The 25686-nt window shown below is 57.4% G+C and overlaps 4 protein-coding genes across 7 annotated transcripts in view; 3 read left to right on the top strand and 1 right to left on the bottom strand.

Moving 5' to 3' along the window:
• Positions 1-25686, bottom strand: part of LRRC38 (leucine rich repeat containing 38) — a 54791-nt gene that overhangs the window by 15094 nt on the left and 14011 nt on the right. The window contains exons 1-2 of one of the 4 annotated variants that reach the window (XM_087702705.1): positions 23541-24150; positions 19507-21379 (exon numbers count right to left, since the gene is read on the bottom strand). The exons of 1 other annotated variant lie outside the window; for it this stretch is intronic. In XM_087702705.1, the coding sequence (XP_087558831.1) occupies positions 21126-21379; positions 23541-24150 (864 nt within the window). In that variant the 3' untranslated portion in view covers positions 19507-21125. Of the gene's footprint in view, positions 1-8296; positions 8409-19506; positions 21380-23540; positions 24151-25686 lie in introns of those variants that run through there. 2 more of the 4 variants (XR_015695183.1, XR_015695182.1) reach the window with 2 other exon arrangements.
• Positions 5527-10212, top strand: LOC106553034 (arylacetamide deacetylase-like 4). Its single transcript, XM_087702707.1, has 4 exons — positions 5527-5970; positions 6611-6827; positions 7628-7691; positions 9432-10212. Exons 1-4 carry the CDS (start codon positions 5707-5709, stop codon positions 10210-10212), a joined length of 1326 nt encoding a protein of 441 aa, XP_087558833.1. The 5' UTR covers positions 5527-5706.
• Positions 13106-16495, top strand: LOC148042635 (arylacetamide deacetylase-like 4). The gene is made up of 4 exons (XM_087701993.1): positions 13106-13303; positions 13817-14036; positions 14801-14864; positions 15332-16495. The coding sequence occupies exons 1-4, from the start codon at positions 13127-13129 to the stop codon at positions 16104-16106; spliced, it is 1236 nt and encodes a 411-aa protein (XP_087558119.1). The 5' UTR covers positions 13106-13126; the 3' UTR covers positions 16107-16495.
• Positions 16614-18882, top strand: CFAP107 (cilia and flagella associated protein 107). The gene is made up of 4 exons (XM_087701994.1): positions 16614-17155; positions 17266-17379; positions 17960-18137; positions 18623-18882. Exons 1-4 carry the CDS (start codon positions 17045-17047, stop codon positions 18826-18828), a joined length of 609 nt encoding a protein of 202 aa, XP_087558120.1. The 5' UTR covers positions 16614-17044; the 3' UTR covers positions 18829-18882.

Below are 25686 nucleotides of genomic sequence, written 5' to 3'. Positions count from 1 at the left end.
CGGCCAGATCCACCCAGGAGGGCTAAGGGGATCCTCGGTCTAGAGATCCACCAGGCGGATGAACTCTTTCCTGTGGGGAAGCGATGGGCTGCCTTTCTCTGCCCCCACACAATGGGGGGGAAGGGAAGTCCTGAATATTTCAGCTCTAGTAATGCTCCGCAGGGCCTCAGTCTTCCCAGGAGCCTGTGGTCCGAAAAGAGAGGGGCCGAAGCCCACTCTGTTGTTGTTGCCCCCCCCCCCCGCGAACTTTGCCAGGAGAAGCTGGTGATCTGAGCCTGAGCAGCCATCCGCCGCGCTTGCTTCGACTGCCTGTAAGGAGCATCTGTGGGCGTCGCTTGGTGGGCGTGGCAGGGGGGAGGATACTGTGAAATCTCCATCCCAGCCAGAGGCGGCATTTGCCGGTTCCCTGGACCAGTGTTTTTCAACCACTGTGCCGCGGCACACTAGTGTGCCGTGACATAGTGTAAGGTGTGCCGTGGGAAAAACACTTTATATATAGTCAATATAGGCACAGAGTTAATTTTTTTAAACATTTTCTAATGGTGGTGTGCCTCGTGATTTTTTTCATGAAAAAAGTGTGCCTTTGCACAAAAAAGGTTGAAAAACACTGCCCTGGAGACTACTCAAAATTTCCACTACCGGTTCTCCAGAACCTGTCAGAACCTGCTGGGTTCCATCCCTGCTGCAAAGTAGGTAATTGACCCTCCGGGGACGTCCATGTGTCGAACCGCCTCCTCGGTTGTTGGAAAAGGGGGTTTGCTCTGAGTCTTGACTGGAAAAGCTCTGTTGGCCCTGGCCCCGATTCCTCTTCTGCTCCCAGGCCAAACCTGCCTATTGCCTCTTGGCTTCCTGATCACCGTCCCACCCGCTATGACGAGAAGGGCCCCTCTCTCTCTCCCTTCGCTCTCCAGCCGTGGGGCTCGGGGGGGGGGGGCAGGCACAGACTTGGTTAATGTGAGGCCAAATGGTTCGCCTTGGATCCGAACCGAGATCAGATCATCAGATAACCAGTTAATTAGGGCATCTCTCGGAAACCTGACACCAGTCGTGTATCACAGCACACGGAGGGCACATTTCTTTTCCTTTTGTGCCGGCTACATAACAGGTTTTGCAACCTGCCTGAGGGATGAAACTGCGCAATCCAAGGTGACGCAAAGGAAAGCAGCATAGCTGCAACGGGCTGCCCTGCCAAGGATTTCACAATCTCCCAGTTGCACCAGGCAGAAAGGAGCCATCGAAGGTGTCGAGTACGCCATGCCTTTGGCTTCCTGAAGGGCACCCAGAGGTCCTCCCATAATGGCCGCTTGCACCTCACAAGGTCAGCAAGATCAAGAGGCCAAAAACCACCAGGCGTTTCCGGAGCAGTCCTGGGAGCTCTAGGGAGACACGTACGGGATCCCGAGAGAGACAGCCAGAGACGCCCTCCAGTACGGCTTGAGTTTTATTCCCGCTCTTTCCTCTCACTCAAGGCGGCTCCCCTGAAACCTTCCAGATACCGAACACCCCCCTCCCCCACCCCTTTCTCAGCCTCAGGCCAATGGCGCCTTGCACTAGCTACACCCAGTTGCAAAAGTCAAAACGCCTCTCGGATAATGAGGACAGGATTAAGAATGCTATCTGGGCCTTTCACACCCAGCCTGAGGTTCCCCGTGGCTGCCGTGTGCTCATCTACAGAGGAGCAGACGCTTCCCAAGGCCGATCTCCTGTGACGGCACATCTCCCCCTCCGGGGAAAAACCTCACATTTGACCCTGCCTCCCCCCCACCCCCCAGCATTACCCAGAAAGCCCCTTGCCCTTCGACGTAGGAGGAAAATAGTCCTAGGTAGGCAGAGCAGATACACAACAGATTAAATTCCCTGGCAGAATTAGGTCAGCAGATTCTGAAGGCGGCTTAAATATTTTATTACCCAGATTAAGAATGAGATTGCAAGAAGACAATGGGGCAGGATATGAATCCTGCAGGCTTCAGCTCAGCACCTGATCTTCCAGGCAGGAGTAAACAAGGAGGCAGAGACCTGGGCCTCCGCTGGCCTGGGGGAAGGTAGCAGGGCACAAGGCCCACTTCAGCTGAAACCACAAAGAGGCATGCAGTAGTCCTCAACTTACCAACCATTCATTGAACAACGTTGATTTGAAGTTATGACAGCCTTGGAAAAAAGGGCTTAAAACCTGTATTCTCACTTATGTCCATCCCACTCCCCCCACAAATGCGAGATCACCAGCTGCCAGGGAACGCTGCAGGTAACGGTCACACGGCCGTGGAACACGGCAACATGTCAGCCAAATGTCCAGGTTGGTGTGTGTGTGTGTGTGTGTGTGTGTGATGGGATGGCTCCAATCTCAGAGATCGATCACAAGTACCACCATCCCAACCTCAAACGGCCACTGAACGGGGGTTGTTATCTGAGGACGGCCAGTAGAGTTTTTGGGAATACGGATGGTGTTACTCACACAGATTTCCTTAAAGCCGGCACTAGACTGCAGCCTTCAAAGGTTGAAATGGTGATTCAGCAAAGCCCACAAGCAGGAGGAGGAAATATTTTGAGGGTTGGCCTTTCCTCACCGGGTACCCGAGAAGCAACTGTCAGGTTGCATTTCCACATTTTGGCCCCCACCACCCATGGGGGGGGGCCCCCTTTCCTCCCCAAAATAGAAGGGCCTCCGTTTGACTCAGCTGAAGAGACGGGGAAGGCTGCCAGGACAAGCATGGAGGACTTTCACGGTGTGGCTGATGCAAAGAATTGAGGACGGGGAACAAAATAGCTCCTTTCCTCTTGCCTTCGTTAAGACAGCCTTATTCAGACTAAAGTTATGTGGAGGCATTGCTTTTCACTCATCCCCCAGCCTTCCCCCCCCCCTCCTGCTGTTGATTCCCTGGATGGTTTGTGCTCCCTTGAGCTCTCTTGGTCAGACTCCCCCCCCCCATCCCAACAAACTGAGAAATTATCCCACAAGGCAGGCAGCCAATGTCCCCCCCCCCCATGATTCGCTAGACAGGAGAGTCCTCTGGTGGCTAGAAGAGGTACTGCAAGCTGCCGGAGGAAGCCAGGATTTCTACAGGACGGACCATTAAAAAACCTTTTTTAAAAATAATTTTTTTTAAAACAAAGACAAAACAACACATACAAAAAACTTTCCTCAAGCATGTCGTTTGGTTACAAGCTTTTGTGCATCAGTTTTTACAATTAGAAATAGGATCCCTGGTTGTCCATCAAACATAACTAAATTCATCGCTATCATTGAGCATTACGTGTTCAAGTTACCACTAATATTCCTTCATTTCAAACAAAGCTTATTTCCTTAAATCCTTATCCCTAATCCTTACACCTCTCTCTATCTATTGGACTTACAAAACAAAATAATTTCCCATCGACTCATGTTGTACATCATTACTTTCAATTATCCACAATGTCACCCATCAGCCATAGGGTAGACCTAAAAAAAAACCCCTTTTTAAGCACGGTGGTTGCCTGCTGGTTTGGATGGGCTGCTGGTTGTGGCTCTGGGACAGAAGAGGCTCAGTTCTGCAGCACAGGAGATCCTTGAAATCCTTCCCCATCGCGGATCAACCTAGTCAAGGAAGGACGGAAGGGGTTTCGTTCCTTGGTCAGTGGCCGCCCACTGCCTTCTTCCTACCAGCCATCTTCCCAGGGCTCAGCGGCTTAAAGTGGGCAGGCAGAGGGCCCCATTCTCAGTCCTCGTTTTTTGTTGGCCCGGCCCTGGAGCGAAGCGGTGCTGCGTCTGATCCTAATGGCCAGGCCCTGTTTAAGCAAACTCTCAACCCCGATTCCCACCCAGCCCACCCCCGATACCTGAACAGCCTCCTCCCCTCGGCCCACAGAAGGCTGCCCAGACCTGCTTCTTGCACCAGACGGTTTCCAGGATCTGGTGAAAACCTCAGTCTGGATCAACCCGCAGATCTGCAGACAATAATGGGGATGTGCAGTTCCCACAAGGGATTAGGGTGCCTGCCTGTGGTTTGCAAGGCTGATCCCTCCTTCCTGCGGAGGTGCAGCAAAACAGTGGCTCACCTGAGCAGAGACCACCTGTGGGTCTCTCTGGGCAAGGAGGAGACCGACCAATTGATGGGCTGAGAAAAAGCTACCCAGGGGGAGAGGGCCCCCATCTCCCAAGAGGGGACATGGCACTGCCAAGGAGAGAGCCTGAAGCCGGAGTGAGGCCTCAGAAAAGGAAGTGGTTTTTCCGGGGAGACCTGGTCTCCTCAAATATGGGACAGAGCAACTGCTTCCACTTTCGCCTTTCAGCCCCAATCTTATCTCTGTTTCAAAGCCGAAGAGACAGCACTGTCTGAAGACCTCTCCGTGGTCATGTGGGCAGCATGGCTAAATGCTGAAGGCGCACGGAACGCTGTTACCTTCCCACCAAACGTGGTCCCTATTTCTCTACTGGCATTTTTCACCTGCTAGGTTGGCAGAAGCTGGGACATGTAAGAGGAGCTCACTCTGTTATGCGGTGCTAGGGATTCGAACCACCGAACTGCAAACCTCTCTGATCAACAAGCTCAATGTCTTAGCCACTGAGCCACAGCGTCCCATAAAGGGAGACTAGTATAGATCTATACTATAGACAATAGCTATTTAGCTACTGTCATACCCTTCTGGGATTCAAACCAGGGCTACCTACGTATTAGGTATATGTATTAACCTCCACCTAATTCAGGTAAATCCAACGCAAAAATTGGGGATTGGGGTTGAAAGTCGAATGCGGAGGCAGTTGCTCCGTCCCATATTTGGGTAGACCATGTTGCCTTGATAGACTGGCCTCACTAGAAAAAACATCACCCCTGGTATACGCAACCAAGCGAGGAGAGCCCGTGGCTTAGAGGTTAATACATCCACCTAATATGTAAGTAGACCAGGTTTGAATCCCAGAAGGGCATGCCTGGCTGATGAGAGCTTGAAATAGATCTATATTACTCTCCCTTTATTTCTTTGGTGGTAAATATAAATCCAAATACCCCTCTGGGCTTATTCATCAACTCTTATCTACTACTCTACTGGAACATCTTATTATCACAATCAAGATAGTTCTTTCTGCTAATGACGTCCGATTGCTCATTGCTTCTGAATCTTGCCTGTGCGTGACCTCCATCCTTGCCAAGGGATGAGAGAATGGGAACCAAGCAGGTCTCCTCTGTTGTCTTCTATGCGGATTGGGTTTCTTCTTCCAGTCTGCATCCATGCAGGGATTACATCAGCACACCTGGCCCTGACCTGGGGCAGCCTCACATCCCTTGTAGGGCGGGATGGACGTGGCTCATGGCCAAAAAAGTCTCCATGTAAGGACCACTTGGTCATGGCTAGATAAGCAATGTATCACCATTCTCAATGGTGAGAATTGGTGGAAAAGAGATGACGTATCAACCGATTTAAAAATCAGCAGAAGGCTGGGGATGAAACCCTCCAGGTAACCAGGTGGGATTTCGATGCCCAGCTGCTGAGAAGATATTGGCCCAAGGAGAAGCCTGTAGAATCCCTGCACTAAGAAGGGGTCTATCTGGGCGCCTGGACCTCCTCCTGCCAGTTGCATTTCCTAATCGGGCAGCCTTCAAGCGACAAGAAGGATGGACCCAGCGCTGCCTCCCATCACACCTGCCTCCCTGATTTGTTCTTCCTGTAGGTGAAGCACAGGATGGGCGGGGAAGGTCAGCCTCCGCTTATCAGTCCTGGACCATCTATTTTACCATGGATCAGCCACTGGGCTCTTCACAGCCTCCACGGGCAGCTGGGCAGAGGAGGAGGAGGAGGAGGAGAACCTGTCCCAGGCAAGGCACAATGGTATCCTACGGGAAGCGCCTGGCCTGCCTTCTTGTTGCAGGCACCCTCTGCCCAGCCGTCCTCCTGCTCTCGGCCCTCATCCAGTACCGAGGAACTGTGTATCCCCCTGGGATTGATCAACCCCTGAAGGCCCGCGTCTGCCAGACGATGCTCATCACAGTGTTAATTTTGGTAAGCTTTTCTTTCATTCCTTTTTTCATGAACTAGACAGAAGAATTGAATTGATGTATTCTTTTCTTATGAGATTAGGATTGGCTCGAATTCATGAACATCCACATCAGTGGAACAGAAACAGTTTATTGAAGTTGTGAAACTGACTGGTTCTCCCGTCTGTCCAGATTTGGAAGGAGGGGGGCTTCCCTCTGTAAAAGGCAGTATTCCCCCCACTGAAGTCCTCCAGCTGCTCAAGCTGGAGGTCCCATGGCTCCCAGCCAGCTCTCTTCAGTATGATAGGGCACCTATAGTTTATGGAGGTCCTCCACTCCGCAAGGTTTAATCCCCTGCCAAATCTATTCTGCCATAGCTGTGACCTTCTACACTCACTCTCGTTTGGGGCCTTCAGGTATGTGTTGAAGGGAGAGAAACAGGATTTATCACAACACTGAAATGCAAACTCTGCCTGACATCCAAATACAAAAGGCACAGAGCCAGGTGGGGGGGGGGAGGGATACCGCGAGGCCCATTGTTTCATTCCACAGGACCCTCTACCTGCTGTGGGTACCAGGCGGGTGTAGGAATTCCAACTCTCTGCGGGGAAAGATTAAGGCGGCCTCCCAAAATTAAATTCTCCTCTTCTGTGCTTTGCCAACAGGGAATTGTTTTAGAGGAGCTGGGTTTGTGCAGCCTCTGCGATGTGTTACGGCTTTGGGCGAACGGAGTACCTCCGCGCAGGGATCCGTCCCTTGTCATTCAGAACCAGGAATTTGACGGGGTGCCAGTGAGGATCTACTCGTCCAGAACGGTGCCAACCACGAAAAGAAAAGCCGTGCTTTACTTCCATGGAGGGGCAGGTATTTTCGGAAGCATCGGTAAGGCCACAGAGACTATTCCAAGCTCACCTCGGGCAGCTAAGCCAAGGTGGTTAGGCAATGCCAGGGCAATAATAATAGCCGGAACCCTAAAAACCTCCCACGTAATGGCGAAACCCTTTCAGGGCGGTTGGATACCAAAACACAACATGGAGATATTCATGGAGTCGCCTGGCGTTCCACCTCATTCAACGTTTCTCCCTCTCCGTGTTTTTCTCGCTCTCGTTCTCCCTCTGTCACACGCAGACACACAGAAAGGGAGAGTAACGGATACAGCTATCCACACTAAACCAAGAGCTCTCTGGTGCTCCTACTTCCTAAGTGCAATGCGGAGGCCCTTCAACCAGTCCTCCATGCAAGATTCACACTTCTTGCTTTGCCCCGTGGGAGGCCTGGAGGCTCCCATCAACGCAAGTGAGACAAACGGAGCTTTTCCTAGGCAAATGCTCACCAGGCGGCTGGAAAGAGCAAACTCATCAAAACACCGCGGGGGGGGCTCCCCGTTGGCTGAGCGTCTCTGAGCTGCTCTGAGGAGGAAGGAGAGGGTTTTAGGGTTAGGAAAGAGAGAGGCCCAACTGTATCAAAACCTCGGTTTGCTTTGCTCTCCGCTCCCCCTCACCCCACTCCACCTGGGGGGTCCCCCCAGAGCTGCCCTCCGAGAAAGTATCCCAAAAGCAGGAGAGCTGAGCAGGGACCGTCCGCCTGCCTTCAGCAAACCTCCCTCCGAGGCTTCAGGCAGGGGAAGGAAGGTGTTTGCAGGGGGAGGGAATTTTCATCCAACTCTCCGCTGCTCCTTTCAGATGCCTATGAAAGAATCCTGCGCCACCTGGCCAAAGAGGGGGACGCGACGGTGGTGGCCGTTGGGTGAGTGTCGCCTCTTCCCCCCCTCCAACCTGCAGCAGGGCTGGGGGAGGGAGAGCTAGAAAGGGTCCCTCCGTCCAGCTGCCTCCCGAGGGCTCCCCTGGGGATTCCTCCACGGAAAGTACGGGGGGGGGGAGGAATTGGCTGTAGGAGGGACCGGGGGGGGGGGGGACAGTGGACTTCCCAGGTGGGGAAGGGAGACGCTCAAAACGGAGCCTCCCGAGTGCTGTTTGGTGAACGTTTGGGCGGAGAGAAACACTGGCAGGTTTTCAGGGCTCCGACCACTCTACCCCACAGCGCAACTGGGGCGGCCTCTTGACCCAGCCCAGCCCAGAGCAGGGGTGAAATGCATCCAGTTCAGGCGGGTTCACCCCAACTGGGAGTAACAAATACATTAACAAATGTTTTTAAAAAAGTTCCCGATCACACATTGCACAGCCAAAAACGGGGGGTGTGGGGGTGTGTGCCTGTTTTTGCTCCCAGCAGGCTTCCCTGAGGCCTGCTAGGCCAAAATCGGGGTGTGGGGGTGGGGCTGGGAAAGAAAGAAGGAAGGAAGGAAGGAAAGAGAGGGAGGGAGGGAAAAGGGAGAGGAAGGAAGGACTACAAACCTGGCCCTAGACGCAGCTTCAGAGGATAATCCAGGGCTGGAAGGGACCCAGAGGTCATCTAGTCCAACCCTGCTCCAGCAGGACATTGCTAAAGTGAGTTTCTGTCTGTTGATCAACATCCAGCCACATAGTCACAAGACCCCGCCAAGCCACGCCCACCAAGCCACGCCCACCGAATCAGGGCTCCAGAGGGCTGACAAATGCTAACCTACGGCTCCTGCCTGAGGCAATCTGCACTGTGATTGGTTGCTGTGGGTCTGGAGTGGGCGTTTCCCTTTTTTCCCACCTTTTTCCCCCGTGTGCTCTGTGATTTACCTCACGGTGTCCCTGTTGGCCTGACTGCCTTTTTTGCTGTAAATAGAGATGTAAATATTCATTTACCGTATTTTTCAGAGTATAAGACGTACCTTTTTCCCTCAAAAAAGAGGCTGAAAACCTGGGTGCGTCTTATACACTGAATACAGCATTTTTTGCCTCCCGAAACCCCGCCCCTTCACCAAAATGGCCGTGCATAGCCTTAGGGAGGCTTTCAGAGAGCTCCTTGGGGCTGGGGAGGGCGGAAATGAGCAAACAAGGGCCCATTTTTTGCTCAATTTTACCCCCCCCTCCCAGCCCCCAGGAGCAATCTGCAAGCCTCCTAAAGGCTATTCATGCCTTTTTTGGGGGGGGGGGAAACAGGCCCCTTTTTACAAAAAACAGGCTGTTTTGGGGAGGTTTGCAGACTGCAAAAACTTTTTATTTGCCTCCTCAAAACCTTGGTGCGTCTTATACTCTGAAAAACATGGCATATAAAACTAGAAATTCATGCAAGCATCTCTGACTTCATTTGGACACCTGCTGTGGGATTCCCTGGCATATCCTTCTCCAACAATTTTGTTGGGTTTTACTCAGGATTAATTCACATAGTCCCTGTTGGTTAACTTTCATAATTTCACATGGACATTTTTTAGATTCCACTGCTTAAAAACAAGCATTACTTAGTACTATCTTGAATCATTGCTTTTATAAAAGCTCACTATAGTTGCAAGAGGGTGGTTCCATCTTACATATTATTAAAACAGTTACAAAAGAAAGCGAGAACTGAATTCATAAATGCACCAAGAGTCCATAATAAGCCATTTTCTGCTCCTTTCAGGTATGGACTTGGGCCAGAGAATCCTTATCCAAACCAGTATACTGAATGTCTGAAGGCTGCTGTCCACCTCATGAAACACGGGGAAGATTATGGCGTAAATAGTTCCCGTATTATCATTTCCGGAGACAGTTGTGGGGCTAATTTTGCCACACGCATTTGCCAGTTACTGGTAGGCCACAGAAATCTGCCCAAGGTCCACGCTCAGGTGCTGATCTACCCAGGACTTCAGGGCATGGATTTGTCGTTGCCCTCCTACCAGCAGAACTGCAGAATGCCCCTCTTGTCGAAGAAACTGGTCCCCTACTTTTGCTGCCGCTACCTTAACAAGTCGACTTCCTTTGCAAATGGTCTTCTGAAGGGCAGCCACGTCCCCACGGCCACCCGGCTGAAGTACCAGAAGTGGGTCAATGCCAACAACCTCCCCCAACGGTTCAAAGTCAGGGGCTACACAGAACGAGACCCCTCTTTGTCCGATTTCAACCCTCAGCTGTACGAGGAAATGAAAGAGGTCCTCTCGGAGACCTTTTCCCCTTTGCTGGCCGAAGATGCGGTCATCTGCAAGCTCCCTCAGACCTTCCTTTTGACCTGCGAGTTTGACGTCCTTCGAGACGACGGGCTGCTGTACATGAAGCGGCTGATGGACAATGGAGTGCCGGTCACCTGGAGCCATGTTGAGAGTGGCATGCATGGAATAATGGCCTTTTTTGGCTACCGCACCCTGTCCTTTCCCGCAGCAAAGAGGATTGTCCATGATGTCACCAATTTTATCAGAGGCTTGTGAGGCCAAAAGGGAACCAGGAGAGGGGCATCACCGTTTCACCTTATTCCTAAAGCGCAGAGATTAGATTCCTAACCCTAAAACCCTAAGGCTGGGCCTGGGGGGGGGGGGCGGCTGGGGTGTCCTCCCCACCAGAATCCAGCTCTTAAGATCAAAGGGGCTCTCCAGCTCAGGAAAACTCTTGAAGAAGACGGCCGGCCAGCTGCTTCTCAAGGCAGATGTCCTCTAGAATAGTGACAGTGATTGTGCCAATGACCCCCCACCATGACTACCCTGGTCTGGGGGGTGTGTGTGTGTGTGTGTGTGTGTGTGTGTGACTGTGCCTGGAAAAGCAAGACCTTCTCACTTGGGCCCCTTGGCCACTCCTGACAAAAGAAGTGCAGGAAGACCAACTCCTCCCGGGGGGGGGGGGGGGGGCAATTTCACCATGAGAATAAAGTCCTCGGGGGGGGGGTCTCTGTGTCTGAATCCATTCCTTTCAGAGGAAGCCCAAGGTCCAGTCCCCAGCCAGAAACTGAGAGAGGCCGGGGTGGGGCCTTTCAGGAGGATGTGCTCCCCTCCAAAGGGACCCCCCCCCAGGGCAAATCTGCCTCTCACTTCCAGCCCACACCACCTGGTGTTGCTTCCAGGGGTGCTGAGCAAGGTGAACACCCCCCCCCCGGCTGATGGAAGCAGGGCTCCGGGAGGCCAGGCTGTGCAGCTGCAGAAATGCGAGAGGCCTGGTGCTGACTTCTCAGCCGGAGAGCCTTGTAATGATGCCGATCAGGGCACGGCCTCTGCTTCCCTGCCAGCACCAGGTGCCTGTGGCCTCTCTCTGCCGTGACTCAGCTGGGAGGGAAGCAGTTGGGCTGGGGGAGGAGATGGGCTCTCTGAGACCTCGGGGAGGGAAACCAGCAACTCCCCAGAGATCCTCCGGCCTCTCCCTGGTCACAAGGGAGGGGCTCCTCTGACCAGCAGCAGCGGCCCTTCTCGGCTCACCCCCTCCTCCTCCTCCTCCTACCCCCCTGCCCACCAAAACGTTAGTCAGGGCTTAGCATCTGAGGTGCCCCGTATCAACAGCACCAACGTTTGGATCAGGAAGGGATGGAGGCGGCCGCATTGCTTTCACAGCCAGGAATAGCAGCTCAGCTTTTCAACAGTCTACCGAAGGGCCGCCTGGCTCGGGGAAGCCATCCGCAGCCACAGCACGGAAAGAGTCTCCCCTGACCTCCAGAGGATGTTGGGATGTGACGGCCGACCAAACGCCAGCAGGGCACTCAAGGCAGTTACGGCCCTTCCTGCTCTGCTCTTGGCCTGGGCCGGTGAGGATGACCTCTGCCCCAGATGGAGAGTCCTCCGGGGACTGACCAGCCTGTGCAGCTCTCCCTCCTTCACTGGAAGAGAATGACCTGTCCCTCTCTAGGAGGGCCTTCCCCCCCCCCCCCCGTGTCTATGCCAGTGCTAGTTGCAGGGACTCTCGGGGGGTGGGGGGGGATAGTGCCCTTCTCTGCAACCGTACGGCCTGAGAGGAAAGGACTCTCAGCAGAGCCTGGCTCCCTTACGACGATGCCCTTGGCTTCCTCCCCTTGCTCCAAGCAGCTCTAGTGGGAGTGGAAGCGGAGAGGCCGGAAGAAACACTGCAGCCTGGCCAAGCCTTTCGCTGACCCAAATTCTTGGAACCTCCAATGCTTCTCTTTCTGGAAAGATTTTCTCTCTGGTTTAATAAAAGTCTTGCCTTATTTCCTCCTGGCGTTGGGAATTCTCCTTCTGCCCTTTCCTTGTTCCTCCCCCGTTTCAAGGTGGCTGGAAAACCACCAGACGGAGCCAGGCAAACACCTTACAAGATGCCTTATCTGTGTTTTATCAGCCTTTGTTCCCTGGCAAAGGAAGGGAGCCAAGGAAACAGAGAACCTTCACTTGACCTGAAAGGACAGATGTCCCCTCCCAAGGGTTTTTCTTCTGCCTTTCTGACTCTGGTGGAATCAGACCAGGCCCGGCTGCTTTTGCATTTGCAGCCCCCCCTAACGCCCAATGCGCCCACCTATTTCATCCTAGATCCCCAGGATGACGTGCACGGACAGAGTTGCAAGGAAGAGGCGGCCTTGGCTAAGACACTTGCTAAAAGCAGGGCCTCCATTTCCCTGTGGAGACCCCAATAGAAGGAGGGGGGGGTTTGGGCAGCCCTGCCTCCCTCTTGTATTGCAGCTGGGGTCTCCCCTGAGCCTCTGGCTGGGCACTTCCGCCCAGCCACGGCTCTCCTGCCTGTCAACCTGAATTGTCTGTCCCACTTTTAGGGCAGATTCACTGCCAGGGGCCTCCGGATGAGAATGAAGGCCGACACGCTTGTCCTCTGGGAAGCCTGGACAGGCCTTGGGCAGAAGGGCTGCTCGATTTACTCCAGATTTGCAATCTCCTTTATATCCGAGTAGGGAAGGAGTTTCACCAGCAAGACCCCCGCCCCCTCTTGCCCAAGGCCTCGCCAGCCCCCAGTGCTGAGCTCCATGTCCGCTCAGGTTCAGAACCACAAAAGCAGCAACCACCGTCCTTAAGGGTGCCCTCTCCTCCTCCCCCGACGGCCTCCAGCGGAAGCCCCGCCGTCCTCTGGGGCTGGAACGGCCGCTCCTCCAGTTCCTGACCTGCCCCCCCCCGCCCGAGGCCAGGGGGAGGGGCTCCTTTGGAGGCGCCTTCCAGCCATCGCGGGGACTCCTGCTTGGGCGAGGGGGGGGGAGTGGTCGGATCCAGGGCTCCCCTGGTCCTGGCCGGAGGCGCTTCACGGGCGGAGTTCGCGCCGCTTCCCGCCCTGAGAGCCAGAAGCCGCGCCTGGATCCGACAAGGGGCCGGGCAGGGTGGGAGGGGTGATCCGAGGGCTCCGCCCCGCCTGCAAACCTCCAGGCCCAGCGCTGCGCCGGCTCTCCCTGCCTGCCTGCCTGGGCGAGCGATGGGCTTCCCGGAGGCGCTGCTGGCGCTGGCGGCCGCGGCAATCCTGGCCGCCCTGATCCTGCTGGTGCTGGGCAGCGTCTACTTCGAGGCCACCAACTCCCAGCTGCCGGCAGGGCTGGAGCAGCCGGCCAGGCTCCGCCTCATCCACGCCTGCCGCATCGGGGCCGCCGTCCTGGTGAGAAGGGGCAGGCAGGAAGGGAGGCGGGCGGGCGGGCGCAGCGCGTGCCCCCCGGGAGGCTTTGGGGGCCGGGGGCGCTGCTGATGTGCGACAAGGGGCCCGGGCGGGGGGGAGGGAAAGCCGTCGAGGGGAGCCCGCCTGCGCCCCTCTCCTGCTGACCAAGCCGCTGGGGAGTCCCCTCTGCGGGAGCCCGGCGGAGCTAAGCTGCCCGTCTCCGGGGCGCCAAACCAAGAGGCCGCTCTCGGGACAGCGGCTCCGGGGCGCGTCTTAAACGGCAGCCCGGAGCGAGGGGCACCGCCGGGCTTCGGAGCAGGAAGAGAGCCACGCCACCTGGCACCGAGGGGGGCGGCCGAGGCGGCCCCCGCCAGGCCCTTGAAGGGGGGACGGGGAGGCCGCGGACTCCCCCGGGGACCAGCTGGGCTTTCCGCGGGTGGCCGGGCGCTTCCCTGCTCCTGGGGGATCCGGAGCAGGCGCCCAGCCTCTGAAGCCCCCGCTTTGCTCCCCTGGAAGGGACGGGTCTTGGAGAACCTGCGCCTCTGCAGCCAGCTCCAGTTCGTCCGGTTCGTGCGCAACGCCTGGACGAGGAGGAGAGACGCCGCCCTCCGCATCCAGGACGCCGCCTTCCAGGGCGTCCCCGTCCGCCTCTACCTGCCCAAGGCGCCCGCCGCCGCCGGCCCCAGGACGGGCATCGTCTACTTCCACGGGGGGGGCTGGCTCTTCGGCAGCCGGGGTGAGTGCCGGGGCCGGAGCTGGGCTTCCTCCGAGGGGAGAGGGACGCGGGCCTTTGCTGAGGGCCAAGGGGGTCGCCGCGGAGGAACCGGAGCTGCTTCCAAGGGGGAGAGGGTGGGGTGGGGGTTCAGGAGGGAGCGGAGGGGGAAGAGCCTCCAGCTCGGTTCCCACCAAAGGCATTGGGGGCGAGCGCGGGGAGGACCCACGCAGCAGAGCCGGGAGAGGGGCAGGAGGAGGAGGAGGCTGAGAAGGTTGATCCAGCCGCGGGGTCTCCAGGACAGCAGCAGGAAGAAAACGCCCCAGAAGGCAGGATGGGGGGGGGGGGAGAGACCATTTTTAATTCTTGGCTGATCTGACTGGGGGCCAACGGGATCCTTCATGAGATGCTGTGTTGAGGGTGCTGAATAGTTCAGGTCTCCAAACTGAGGATATTTGGATTTCAGAACTGAGTTGCCAAACTAAAAGGAGCCAGCTCAGAAAATGGGTCAGATTCAGAAAGAAAGAAAAAAGGTTCTCTCTGCATGATCCCGGAACCACTGGATCAATTTGGAAGCAACCGGTGGATTCAAAGGAGCAGATCCAAGGGAAGGCAGGCTTGGCTGCCTCGGTGCCTTCAAGGCCCCAATAGCCATCGGCCGCTCGGTGGAGGGAATGTCTTGGGGCGCTTTCCACGGAGGCCGAGGCCGTGTTTAGGAGATGCGGGATGAGGGGAGGCCAGTGCTTCCTTCTTCCCAGTCGGTCGTGCAAATGATCTTTTTTCCCCAGGGAGCCAGGACCACCTCTGCTGCTACTTGGCCAGAGAAAGCGGCTCGGTGGTTGTCTCCGTGGGGTAAGTCGTCCCGAGTGGGCTTTGTCACCTTGTCCCAGAGCCTGGGAGCGCAGAGGAGGCCGCCCTAGAGAAGGAGCCCCCGGCTTTGCCAGGCACCAACCTCCCTACAAGCCTTGGCGGAATCTCCCCAACCAAAGAGAAGGGCAGCAATCACCATCATCCCCCTTCATTGACAGGCTAAGCAAATGGAACAAGGAGGAGAAGTTGTAGGAGGAATTGAAACCAGAGGGTCTGAACCAGCAGCCATTTAGGTGCCCAGATGCCCCATGGCTGGGGAAGGCGGAAGGACCCGGGTGGGTGGCTTGGCAGGCAGATATTCCTAGTGCAGGCAGCACTTCTGGAACGGAAGGCTTCCGTTCAGGGCCTAAGCTGAACCTCAGAGCTGTGTGTGTCTGTGTGTGTGTGTGTGTGTGTGGAGGGGGAAGGCCAAAGTCTCCTCTGGTTTACATGCCCCTCCTTCCCGGCAGGTACCGCTTGGCTCCTGAGCACAGACACCCTGCCCAGCTCAACGACTGCCTTGCTGCCTCCACTCACTTCCTGAAGGTCGCGGAGGACTATGGGGTGGACAGCAGCTGGGTCATCCTTGCTGGAAACGAGGCGGGCGGGAATCTCGCCACCAGGGTCTGCCAAATCTTAGCAAGTAGACCGGGCCCCACCAAGGTGCGCGCTCAGATCCTCCTCTGCCCTGTCCTCCAAGCGGTAGACTTCAATCTGCCTTCCTACCAGCAGAACCGGGCTGTGCCGCTTCTGTTCCGAGAACGGGCTGCTTTCTACCTGCTGCAGCGCTCGACGGGAGACGCCTCGTGCCTGGGGGACATCTTGGAAGGGTCGCACGTCCCGATGAAGCTAAGAGCGCAGTACAGGAAGTGGCTGAGCCCAGACCGCCTCCAGAAGGAGTTCAAGGCCAGGGGCTATGAGCCCACCCCCTTCCTCTCTCCCAAAGAGGACGTCTGCGAGGCCCTCCGGAGCCTGACTTTGCCCGAATGCTCGCCACTCCTGGTGGAAGACGCCGTCCTCTCGCGGCTCCCCAAGACCTTCATCCTGACCTGCGAATACGACGTCCTGAGAGACGACGGCCTGCTCTACAAGAGGCGCCTGGAAGACCAGGGCGTCCCGGTGACCTGGCGCCACCTTGCGAAAGGATTCCACGGGATTTTAGACTTTTTTGAGAGCGGCTGGCTCTGTTTCCCATCTGGGAAAAAGGGGGTGGACGATATTGTCAGCTTCATTACAGGCTTATGAAGTAACAAGAATAACCGTATTCGGTCAGGAAGCAGAAAACCTGCATTTGACACAAATTAAGCCCATTTAGCACAAAAGCTGAATCGCCCTGCAATCTGAGCCGTGGCCAAGCAGATGGGATGCGCCCTCTGCCTTTGTTTCCCACGCTTCCCACCACGGAGAACCAAACGTGGCTCTCTTGGCCAGAAGAGGGTTTTCCACGAGACACGGCCAGGTTATACGGTGCTGTGGTACCAGATGTGGTGCCTGCTGTTTTAATGGGCCGTTCCAAAGGATTGCTTCATGGTGGTATTTCAAATGGGCTTCCGTGGCCTTCGCTTTGTTTTATTTGCACACTGCCTTGAGACTCGGGTTATTTGGAGACGGAATAATAAATGTTAGAAACAACATTTTGGAAATGGCTGTGGAGATTTGGGTGCTGCCATTCAGGAATGAAACACAGCTGACTTGCTCTCTTACATTAACATGGCAACCTAGTCTTGTGCATAACCCTTTTGTCAGGGGGGGGAGGGAACCAACCAGGTTCAGGCTCCAAAAAAAGGAAGAATTTTTTTAAAAAGCTGGAAAAAAGAACCCTGCCACCTTCAGCTTCTGCACAGGAAATGCTGCACTAATGGAGCTGAGCTGCATCCCTCGTGCAGATAAAAGAGGCTCCCCAGCACCAGAGATACTTCTCCATGCGTCCTCCCGATCGCCAGGCAGGCAGACCCCCCACGGAAGCCCTAAGGCATCCGGCCCCCTCCTCCTGAACCCCACAGAACAAGCCCAGGGCACTGCGTGGCCACAGAACCTCCCGTTGCCGTGTGACAGGAGGGTAACCAAGGCGATGCGCAACAATGGAGAACCTGAGATGAAGGGCAGCCACAGAGGGGCCCCTGGGAGCTGCAGAGTGGGAGAAAGGAAGTGCGTGTGGTGGGGGAGAGGGAAGGGGGGGCGACATGTTCAACCTATGCAGAGATGTCCAGGAATGCTCCCTCCCCAGCTGGAAGGTGGAGCCAAAGTACTCGACTAAAGTGCTGGTTGGAAACTGGGGAGAGGAGAGGAGAAGGGTAAGAATGGGGGGGGGGGCACAGGAATCCCGGGTTTCCCAAAGGGGGAGCCCGGCCTGTGGGCGATCTCGGCTTGTTCCAGTGACGGCTGTCTGTCTGGGTCGTTTCAGTTTGTCCGTGAGAACGAGGGGACGGGTCTGAGCACCTTCAAACAAGACTTTGTCCCTTTCCCCACGGGGGCCCCCGACAGAACCGTCATGCGGAGGTTGATGAAGCGGCTGGAAGTGAGTAAGGGGAGTCGGGGCCCTTCAGGTCCACCTCCTGCCTGGACCGGGTGATTGCAGCCAGGGTTGAGAGGGGGACCCCCTGCTGTCGCCCCTCTTTCACACTCGGCCACCGAGGAGGAACCCGGGTAGAGAAGAGCTCCGTTTCCTGAAGGGGCACAAGACACTCAGCCAGAGGCTCCCCCGAGGGCTGAGCTACACGCCAAGAAAGCCCACCGAAAACCAAGCCAGGTTAAAGCACACTGAACTCGGCAGGCGACTCAAAAGCCCCCCCCCCCCTATCTTTGGTCTCTCACACACACACACACACACACAGGCCAGCCCTCGGATGCCATTCCCCCCTCCGAGCATGGGCTCCGTCCCAGTTTGGCTCCATTCAGGCCAGCCATGACATTTTGGCTTCCCCAAGGGCTCACCGCCGGACACTGGATTCTGCCCTCCCCAGTCCAGGCCCGCCAGCCCCCGTTCCCCTCGCCAGCCCCCAGCCCATCCTACCCCCGTGCATGACGGGAGGGGCCTCTGCCGCAGACCCCTCCGTCGGGCCCAGCACCTTCAAACGCCCCTCGTTGTTGCCTTTCAGGGTCTGCCAAGGAAGTATATCTTGACCCACTGTGAAGAGCCCAGGCATCAGCACCTGGTCTCCCAGTACGAAGACCAGTACAACAGGCACGGCCACAACCCCCACCTGCCTCCCCTCCGCAAGTGGGACCGGCACAAACTGGCCTGGACGCCAGAGAAATCAGACTACCCCCTCGTTGGTAGGTCCCGAGGGGAGGGAGGGCCGTGACGGGTGGGGCGGGGGGCTCCCGGGATAGACGGCTGGGCAGGGGGTCTCCCTGTGGAACCTGCCAGAGCAGCAGGTGGGCATCTGCTTGCCGGCTGCGATGGGACGAGTGGGAATTGAAGCAGATCTCCAGAGAAATTGGGGGGGGGGGGAGCGTCCGGATTCTTGGCGGGCAGAATCAGGGCTACCAGATCTCGGCCTACAAACCTATTGACCCTATTGAGTCCTGGGAAGGGTGACTCCAGACCTCATCCCCAGGGCCCCCTCCAGCCCACCTGCCTCGGTTTGGTCTCGGCGGCCTTAAGCTTTGCTGCCCCTGCTCCTCTGCCGCTGCTCAGGTCCCTGGTGAAGGTCAATGATTTGGGGACAGTTGCAGCCCCCTGTCCATTATTTCGCCCTCCCTTTTATTTCATCCCCCCCCCCTTCCTCTTCCCCATCCTGAAATGATGTCCTTTTCAGAGCCCCCAACCAGCTACGGACTTCTGGAGCACTTGATGGAAACCTGGCACCGCAAAGAGCCGGGAGTGGGCGAGAGCACCTACCACAGCTCCTACCCCAAGCCTCCCGCCTCGGCCTACGCCCCTCGCCAGCGGCCGGACGCCAGGCGCATCCTGCAGCAGAGCCGCAAGCAGTGGCTGCCTAGAAGCCTGGATGCCCCCGCCTGAGAAGGGCAGAAGCCCCCCCCCCAGGGGGAGGGATGGGTGCACCCAGGCAGGTGGCCGAGGAAAGCTCCTGGCCCTGGCAGGGATGGGGGGCGCTGGAAGCTTCACGGTGAGGGGACTGCCGCCATCAAGCACCAATGGAAGCCTGGTTGCCTTCGCCGTGGAACGGATTCAGCCCCCGCTTTCCCACCAGGCGTCCCGTGTGGACGGAGGGAGAGGCCAGGAGGAGTGTAGAGAACCGGCTCCCGTTCCGGACTCCGTGCCTTCCGAGCTCCACCACAAGTCCCGGGAGAGAGAGAGAGAATGGAGGGAGGTTTCCTCCTGGGTTTCCACTGAGAACATCTCCAGGCCACCCGGCTTTCATCTCCCCCCTCCCCCCTCCCTCCTTCCTCGGCCCCTGGGCCAAATAAAGCTGCTGGGGGCACCCGGGAGACTCTGCGGTTCTCTTTCCAGGCCGGGGACGGGGACCCAAAGCGAAAGGCTGCCCAAAGTATTCCCCATGGGCTGGGGGGAGGAGGATGACGACGGACAGGGCGAGGGAAAATAAATGGGCAGAACAAAGACTATCCCAGCCCCTGGAATTGGACTTAGTGCCCCCCCCCATACACAAACACACAGTTAACAATCACAACCTCATGCCAGTTGCAGACCCTTTTACACCGAAAGATCACAGGATGCAACTTTTCATAGGTGAGACACAGGATGCATTGGTCACAATTGTGGTGCTACATTTGGGGGGTGAAGAAAATTTTTTAGCTGCAGAGGAAAATAATCTTTTAGAACCTCAGTTGCCACAGTCGCCCCCATCCCCCACCAAGACCTGGCCTGGCTCTGGGAAGGAGCCTCTCCTGCAGGAGCAGATTGAGACCCCCACCTGCAGCCAGGCAGGCCCATGGGGGGGGAGACGGCCTCCGAGCTCTGCCCGGAATGAGCCCAGAAGGCTCCCACATCGGCTGCTGTTCAAAGCAAAGGGAGGTGCTGAAACATCCACCCCCATCACTGCTCCTTGGAGGCCCAGATCCCCACTTTGCAGCGTACCAAGAATCCCTTCGAGGGAGCCCGGCCCAGACCGCCCCCCCTGTGAGCACCTCAGGCAGGGAGAGGAGGAGGAGGAGGCCTAGGGGATACTTGGGGGGGGGGGGATCCATAAGGCAGGAAGGGGCTACTCTGGGAATTTAAAAAAAAATCCTTTCCCGCTTCCACACTGTTGGAGAGAAAACCACATGGAGGCTCTTCAGAAGGAAGCGCACGCATGCAGGCTGGACCCCCAAGTGTCCTTCCCTAAGAGGATCAGGATGGGAGAAAGCCTGGATCAGTCTGGATCCCTGGGATCCATTTTAGCATCTCCAGAAATGTCCACAGTAGAAGATCCTTCCACATGGCAGGTTCCCAAAGGTGGAAATGAGGATTTCATTTCTATCCAGGCCTTTTGCGTTCCTTAAGGCTTCGGTCCCACAAGGCTCTCGGCACACACACCCCCACATCCCCCAGCCGTCACCAAAGCCCCCGGCAGCCCACAGGTCGATCAGCCTTGCACTTCCGTCTCTAGGCTGAAGTCCGGTTAGGGTCCAACGGAGCGGAACCTTCCCAATCCAGCGCTTGGGGTCAAGTGACGGAGAAGCGGGAAGACGGGGAGCCCAGCGGCAGCAATGCTTCTCCAAGAAAAGGCTGGACATTCGGACCCCTCAGGGACACTCAGACCAGGGGAGAGGGCAAGGGTCACACAGTGGCCATGTCTTTTCCGTGAAAAGGAAGGGAGGAGGAACAAAAGGCAGCCTGGGGGAGCCGGGCTGCCTGCCTCCTGCTCCTCCCGCGGACGGGCTGCACGGGAGACGCGCCAAGCAGTCCTCTTGTCTGCCCAACGGGAGCCATCCCAGGCCGGGCGGTGGGCCAGGGCTGCCTTTGCTCAGCCAGGGGATGACAAGCCAAGCCGGGCGTGAGGAGGCAACCCCTGAGTGGCTTGGAGCCTTGGGCCGGGAGGGAGGGAGCCAGCCAAGGGGCAACGGTAGATCCACACCCGGAGCCCCGTGGGGGGCTGCTCCTTGGAGATGTACAGCTGGGTTTCCTGCTGATTTTCAGCTGTCCGCAGAGAGAAGTTTGAGAATGAAGCAACCGCCCCGATGCTTCTGGGCCCCTTCTGGCCTCCTGAGAAACGGTCAGCGGATCTCACCCTGCCAATCCCCCGGGGAATCTCCTGGCCAGCCCGCGGGAGAGGGACTGTTTGGCCCTCAGCAAGCGGAGGCCGTCCTGGGCTTCCTTTGGACACGGCAGGCGGGTGCAGAGGAAGAGGAGAAGGGAGCTCAGCCTTCCTCCTCCTCCTCCTCCTCTTCCTCGGCTTTTCTGGGTGTGCATCGGTGGAAACAGTTCACCAGCAGCGCCAGAACGAAGCTGGAGATGATGGCTGCCACGGAGACGGCCGCCCCGGAGAAGACGATGATCAGGAGGTCCACCAGGGACAGACGGAACTTGCAGTCCTGGAAACTGGCTTCCGTCAGTTCGCTGAGCGGGACCGAGCTCTCCTCCGTGGGGGGGGTGCACCAGATCTCCCCCAGACCTGCAGCACAGCAGGAGGCAGAGAGGAAGGGGGGGCAGAGTGGGGGGGTTACTCTTAGGAGGAGCACTCACAACTCCCCTACCCAAAGCCCCACGCGGCAGAGCCCCAAACTGGGGAGAAACGGGTGTTCCTGTTCCTCTTTTCCAGTCAGGCGGCTGAAGTCCCCAGGACCTCTGGCAAACGGGGAGAAGAAGCAGGTGAAGCAACTGACCCAAAACTCCTTCCTTGGGTCTGGTCTCCTGGGGGGGGGGGGCAGGAGGGAGGGAAGCGGTGAGATTTCCCTCCCCCCTCAGCGGAGTCAGTGCCAGGCCCTCTAGAGTTGTCACGGGAGGCTTTGGCCATGTGGGGGCCGTTTGTGGTTGTGGGTTTCCCCGTTTGAATCAGCACAAGCCGCCTAGACAGACTCACAACCCCCCTGTGCGGTTGTGCTGCCTCCCCAGCTTCTCACTCTCCCTGGGCTCCAGTCTGCCAGCTGGCATCCTCAACACTGGTGTCTGTGTGTGTGTGTGTGTGTGTGTGTGTCTGTGAAGAGGAGATTGGGGGGGGGGGGAGAAGCAAGTCCCCCATGAAGTGCCTGCCTGAGCCAGATGGCTGGCACTTTCCGTTCTGCCTGGCATCCGGCTGGCACAGAACCGCCTGCCCAGAGGAAGTGATCTGCAGCTCCCCCGCCTGCCCCGGCCCTCCCGCCAGAGACTTCAGAGTCCATCGGCAGCCTCTGAGCGCAGGGAGACTGAGGAGGCCAAGGCCGGCTTGACCCAGCCCGGCCACTCCACCCAGTCACCAGAGCGGGGGCGGGGGGCACCCAGCCTCCGAAATGCTGAAGGGCCCTTCGCTCCAGAAACCCCTGTTAGGAAATGTATAGCTTTAGAAAATGTTGTCCACCATATGGACGTCACTTAAACATTTAAAGCAAACCGCTCCAAACTCCATTGCAGAAAATACGACTTCAGCCACCGAGGGGCCGATGCCTGGAACACTCGACCTGATTCTGTTGTTGGTTCCTCAAACCCCCCATATCCTTAACCTTCAACTGTCCACCGTGGAGCCCCCACGTTTCCTAAGCGGTCCCTGAGGGGGCCTACCGTCCCCATTGATATGGACTCCTCCTGTGTGTTCGCCTCCAGGTTATCCTTATTTCTATCCATCTGTTTGAACCCATCGCACGTGAAGATGCTATACTAATACCTGTTATCTTGTACATGCTGAAAAATAAAATGAATAAGTATTGTTTTCGCAATACTAGATGGCATCTAGCAAGTTCATTTTCTGGTCCAAAAATTGTACACGCTGTCCCTGAATCCTAGCCCAGGTTCACAGGGGGGGGGCATTTCTCAGAACCCCTAGAGTTCCACGAAGGAGAACAGAGATGGTCTCTCTGACTGAAGGGACCCGGAAGTGGGGGAGGTGAGGAACGGGCGGTGGGGGGGGGAGAAGCGTCTCGGGGTTGATGTTAAAGCAGCAAAGCTGGAGAGTGCGAGAGAGGTGGGGGGTTTTCTGGGGGGGCCCTGCAAAGCCCAGAGGAAGCGCAGAGCGAAGGGCAGAGGCTCAGATCTCCCCAGGCAGGAAATCACTGGGCGAGAGGGAGTCTTGGCTGAGCCCCTGGCGCAGGGGGGTCCATTTCAGACCCACCGCACACGGGCACGTGCCAGCTGTCTCACGGACCGCATGGAATCGGCTTCTGCCTCCCAGGGGAGACCCCATTCCTATCAAGACCCTGACTCAAGCACTTGTGGGGGGACCCCTCTCCCCCCAAACCCCTCCAGAAATCCACCTGGTCAGAAGCAGCTGCAAAAGTCTCCCAGCCGCCCTGGAGGGCCTCACCTGCTCCAACCCCAAGAATTCAGAGAGACCCCCTGCTGAAGGTGGCTCACACCCCCCCTTCTCTGTCCTACCCCACCTGACTGGGCCCTCCTCTCCACAAGGGCTGGTCAGGGGGAGGCTGGCCTTTGGGCCCCTCAGAGGAAACGGGCAGGAGGCCCTCTCTGAGTCGGGCAGCCTTAGGGATCCAGCCGGGAACAGTCATAAAGAGACTCCGAGCGGAAGATGGGGGGGGAGGGGGGAAGAGAGAGGGAGACCATCTGCTGAAGAGGACATGGGGGGAGAGCGGCAGGCAGCGCCTGGGGAGGAGGGAGGGAGGGAGGGGAGGGAGGGCCGGGGTTACCTTGGGGCAGCCGGAAAGCGTTCTCCTGCAGCCAGCTGAAGAGGCCGGCAAAGTCGCAGTCGCACAGCCAGGGGTTGCCCTCTAGGCGGAGGACCCGCAGGCTGGGCAGGGCGGCCAGGGCGGCCACGCTCAGCCTCTGCAAGCGGTTGTGGTTCAGCTCCAGCACCTGCAGATGCTCCAGGCTGGCGAAAGCCGCCTCGTCCACCTCGGCCAGCTGGTTGTTCCCCAGGCAGAGCTTGACCAGGCGCTCCGCTGACCGGAAGAGGCTGCCGTCCAGCCGGCTCAAGTTGTTGTAGCTCAGATCTAAGTAGAGCAGCTTGCCGGAGCTGGCGAAGGCGCCGTCCGGCAGGGCAGCGATGGCGTTGTGCCTCAATTCCAAGTAGACCAGGTCGCTGTGGAAGAGGAAGAAGTCCTCCGGGACCCTCTGGATGCTGTTGTTGCCCATCAGGAGCTTCCGCACGTCCAGGGGGAAGGGGGTGGGCACGCCGGGCAGCCCCCGGCCCCGGCAGTCGACCGTGTGAGTGTCCGTGCAGCTGCAGGTGGCGGGGCAGGGGTGCCCCAAGGAGAAGGCCAGGCAAAGCAAGACCAAGGGCGGCACGCCCGGCAGCATCCTGGGAGCTCAGCGAGGCCACGCGGCAGCCATCGCCACCGGCAGAGAAGAAGCCGTCGGCAACTTGGCAGAGCGGCAGCCCTGCGCGCGAGGCAGGCGAGCGGAGTGTGGTTGGAAGCGTGTGGTCGAGCCGGCAGATCACGTATCTTGGATCAGATAGCAGCCGCTCAAAAGGAGGCGGGAAGGCAGCCCGTGCAAGGGGGAGGGGCAGCCGGGGGAAGGGGGCGAGCGGGGGGGAGGGGAAGCTGGGGGGGTAGGCTTGCTGTGCCCGCCCCTGGAAGCTGTGCCAGGAGCAGGGGGGCTACCACCCAGGAAGGCCCCGGGTTCAAGAAATAAAAGGAAGCACGTCTCACACTGGGGCCAGACCGGCAAACGCAAACCTCTTCACTTCTTTCATCTGAATTCACACAAGTGAGGTCAGCCAAATCCCAGGGCCGTGTTTACACAACACACAAACACAAGTGAATACACTACACAATAGTTTCAAGGGAGCCCTGCATGACCCTGGGAGTTGAGACCATAAATACACAACCCAGAAAACCGATGCTTTGCAAGCTTCCCCCCTTCCCTGTCTTCCCTCTCCCTGACTCTGAGCACGCCGTATCCTAAGAAGGAAGCGCTCTGGATTCCAGAGGAAAGGGAGGCATCCTGAAAGCCGTACTTGCCAAAGGGTCCACTAGGGGGAAGCACATTCTTTGGAAAAACCACGGTCTCATCTCCCTTTCAAAGCCGAAGAGCCGGCGCTGTCCGAAGACGTCTCCGCGGTCATGTGGCTGGCAGCACTCAACGCCGAAGACGCAGTTACCTTCCCCCCAAAGGTGGTCCCTATTTTTCTACATGCCTTCGAACTGCTAGGTTGGCAGAAGCTGGAACAAGTGACGGGAGCTCACTCTCTTACGTGGCGCTAGGGATTCAAACCGCTGAATTGCCGACCTTCTGATTGACAAACTCAGTGTCTTAGCCACTGAGCCACCGCGTCCCTTGTTGTCTCCCTGAAGTTGTTTTTTTTAAAACCTACCGGCTTTGGTCAGTGAAAAAAAGGGAGCCCAGGCTGACCCCTGTGGCTGGGCTCCTGCGAGACCACTTCAAACCCTTCCCCCATTTCTGCCCTAGAGCCAGACTGGGGTACTCATCAGCCCTCCTCCCTCCCCAGGAAGGGGGGCTGCCTTTCTGTCTGGCTTCTGAGAGAGGGTCAACGAACCACCTGAAGCTTTGGGTAGGTCAGAAAGCTGAAAAGTGGTTTTTTTGGCGGGGGGGGGGGCTGCTTTAGAACGACAGATATCTAGGTGCCAAAATGACCAAGTCCAGGTACCCGGCCAAGGCCTCCCTGATTACAATCCCTCCCCCATATTTATCCCTTCCAACCAGTTGAAATGGTGGGGGGGGAGGGAGGGGGGGTCTGGATCTCTTTGTGTCCGCCCCCCCCTCCCCGGCATTCTCCGCTGCTCCATCCCTCAGCCCCTCCCCTCTTGCCAGAAAGAGGGAATGCCAGGAAAGCTGCTGCCGAGAGGGGGGGGGTTGCGGTGGGGCTGCTTT

Source organism: Thamnophis sirtalis, unplaced genomic scaffold, assembly GCF_051295495.1.
Source record: "Thamnophis sirtalis isolate CommonGarterSnake01/CBP01778 unplaced genomic scaffold, rThaSir2_p1.2 scaffold_15, whole genome shotgun sequence".
Lineage (NCBI taxonomy): Eukaryota > Metazoa > Chordata > Lepidosauria > Squamata > Natricidae > Thamnophis > Thamnophis sirtalis.
The sequence above is the reverse complement of the archived record's forward strand: the minus strand, read 5'-3'. Positions and strand labels throughout refer to the sequence as shown.

Bases quoted from the DNA above. Each gene is read 5' to 3' on its own strand.
- LOC106553034 (XM_087702707.1), top strand. From the start codon at position 5,707: ATGGATCAGCCACTGGGCTCTTCACAGCCTCCACGGGCAGCTGGGCAG. The intron at 5,971-6,610 runs GTAAGCTTTTCT...CTTTGCCAACAG, and splicing joins TCATCACAGTGTTAATTTTG to GGAATTGTTTTAGAGGAGCT. The intron at 6,828-7,627 runs GTAAGGCCACAG...TGCTCCTTTCAG, and splicing joins AGGTATTTTCGGAAGCATCG to ATGCCTATGAAAGAATCCTG.
- LOC148042635 (XM_087701993.1), top strand. From the start codon at position 13,127: ATGGGCTTCCCGGAGGCGCTGCTGGCGCTGGCGGCCGCGGCAATCCTG. The intron at 13,304-13,816 runs GTGAGAAGGGGC...CTCCCCTGGAAG, and splicing joins GCATCGGGGCCGCCGTCCTG to GGACGGGTCTTGGAGAACCT. The intron at 14,037-14,800 runs GTGAGTGCCGGG...TTTTTTCCCCAG, and splicing joins CTGGCTCTTCGGCAGCCGGG to GGAGCCAGGACCACCTCTGC.
- CFAP107 (XM_087701994.1), top strand. From the start codon at position 17,045: ATGTTCAACCTATGCAGAGATGTCCAGGAATGCTCCCTCCCCAGCTGG. The intron at 17,156-17,265 runs GTAAGAATGGGG...GGGTCGTTTCAG, and splicing joins GGGGAGAGGAGAGGAGAAGG to TTTGTCCGTGAGAACGAGGG. The intron at 18,138-18,622 runs GTAGGTCCCGAG...TGTCCTTTTCAG, and splicing joins ATCAGACTACCCCCTCGTTG to AGCCCCCAACCAGCTACGGA.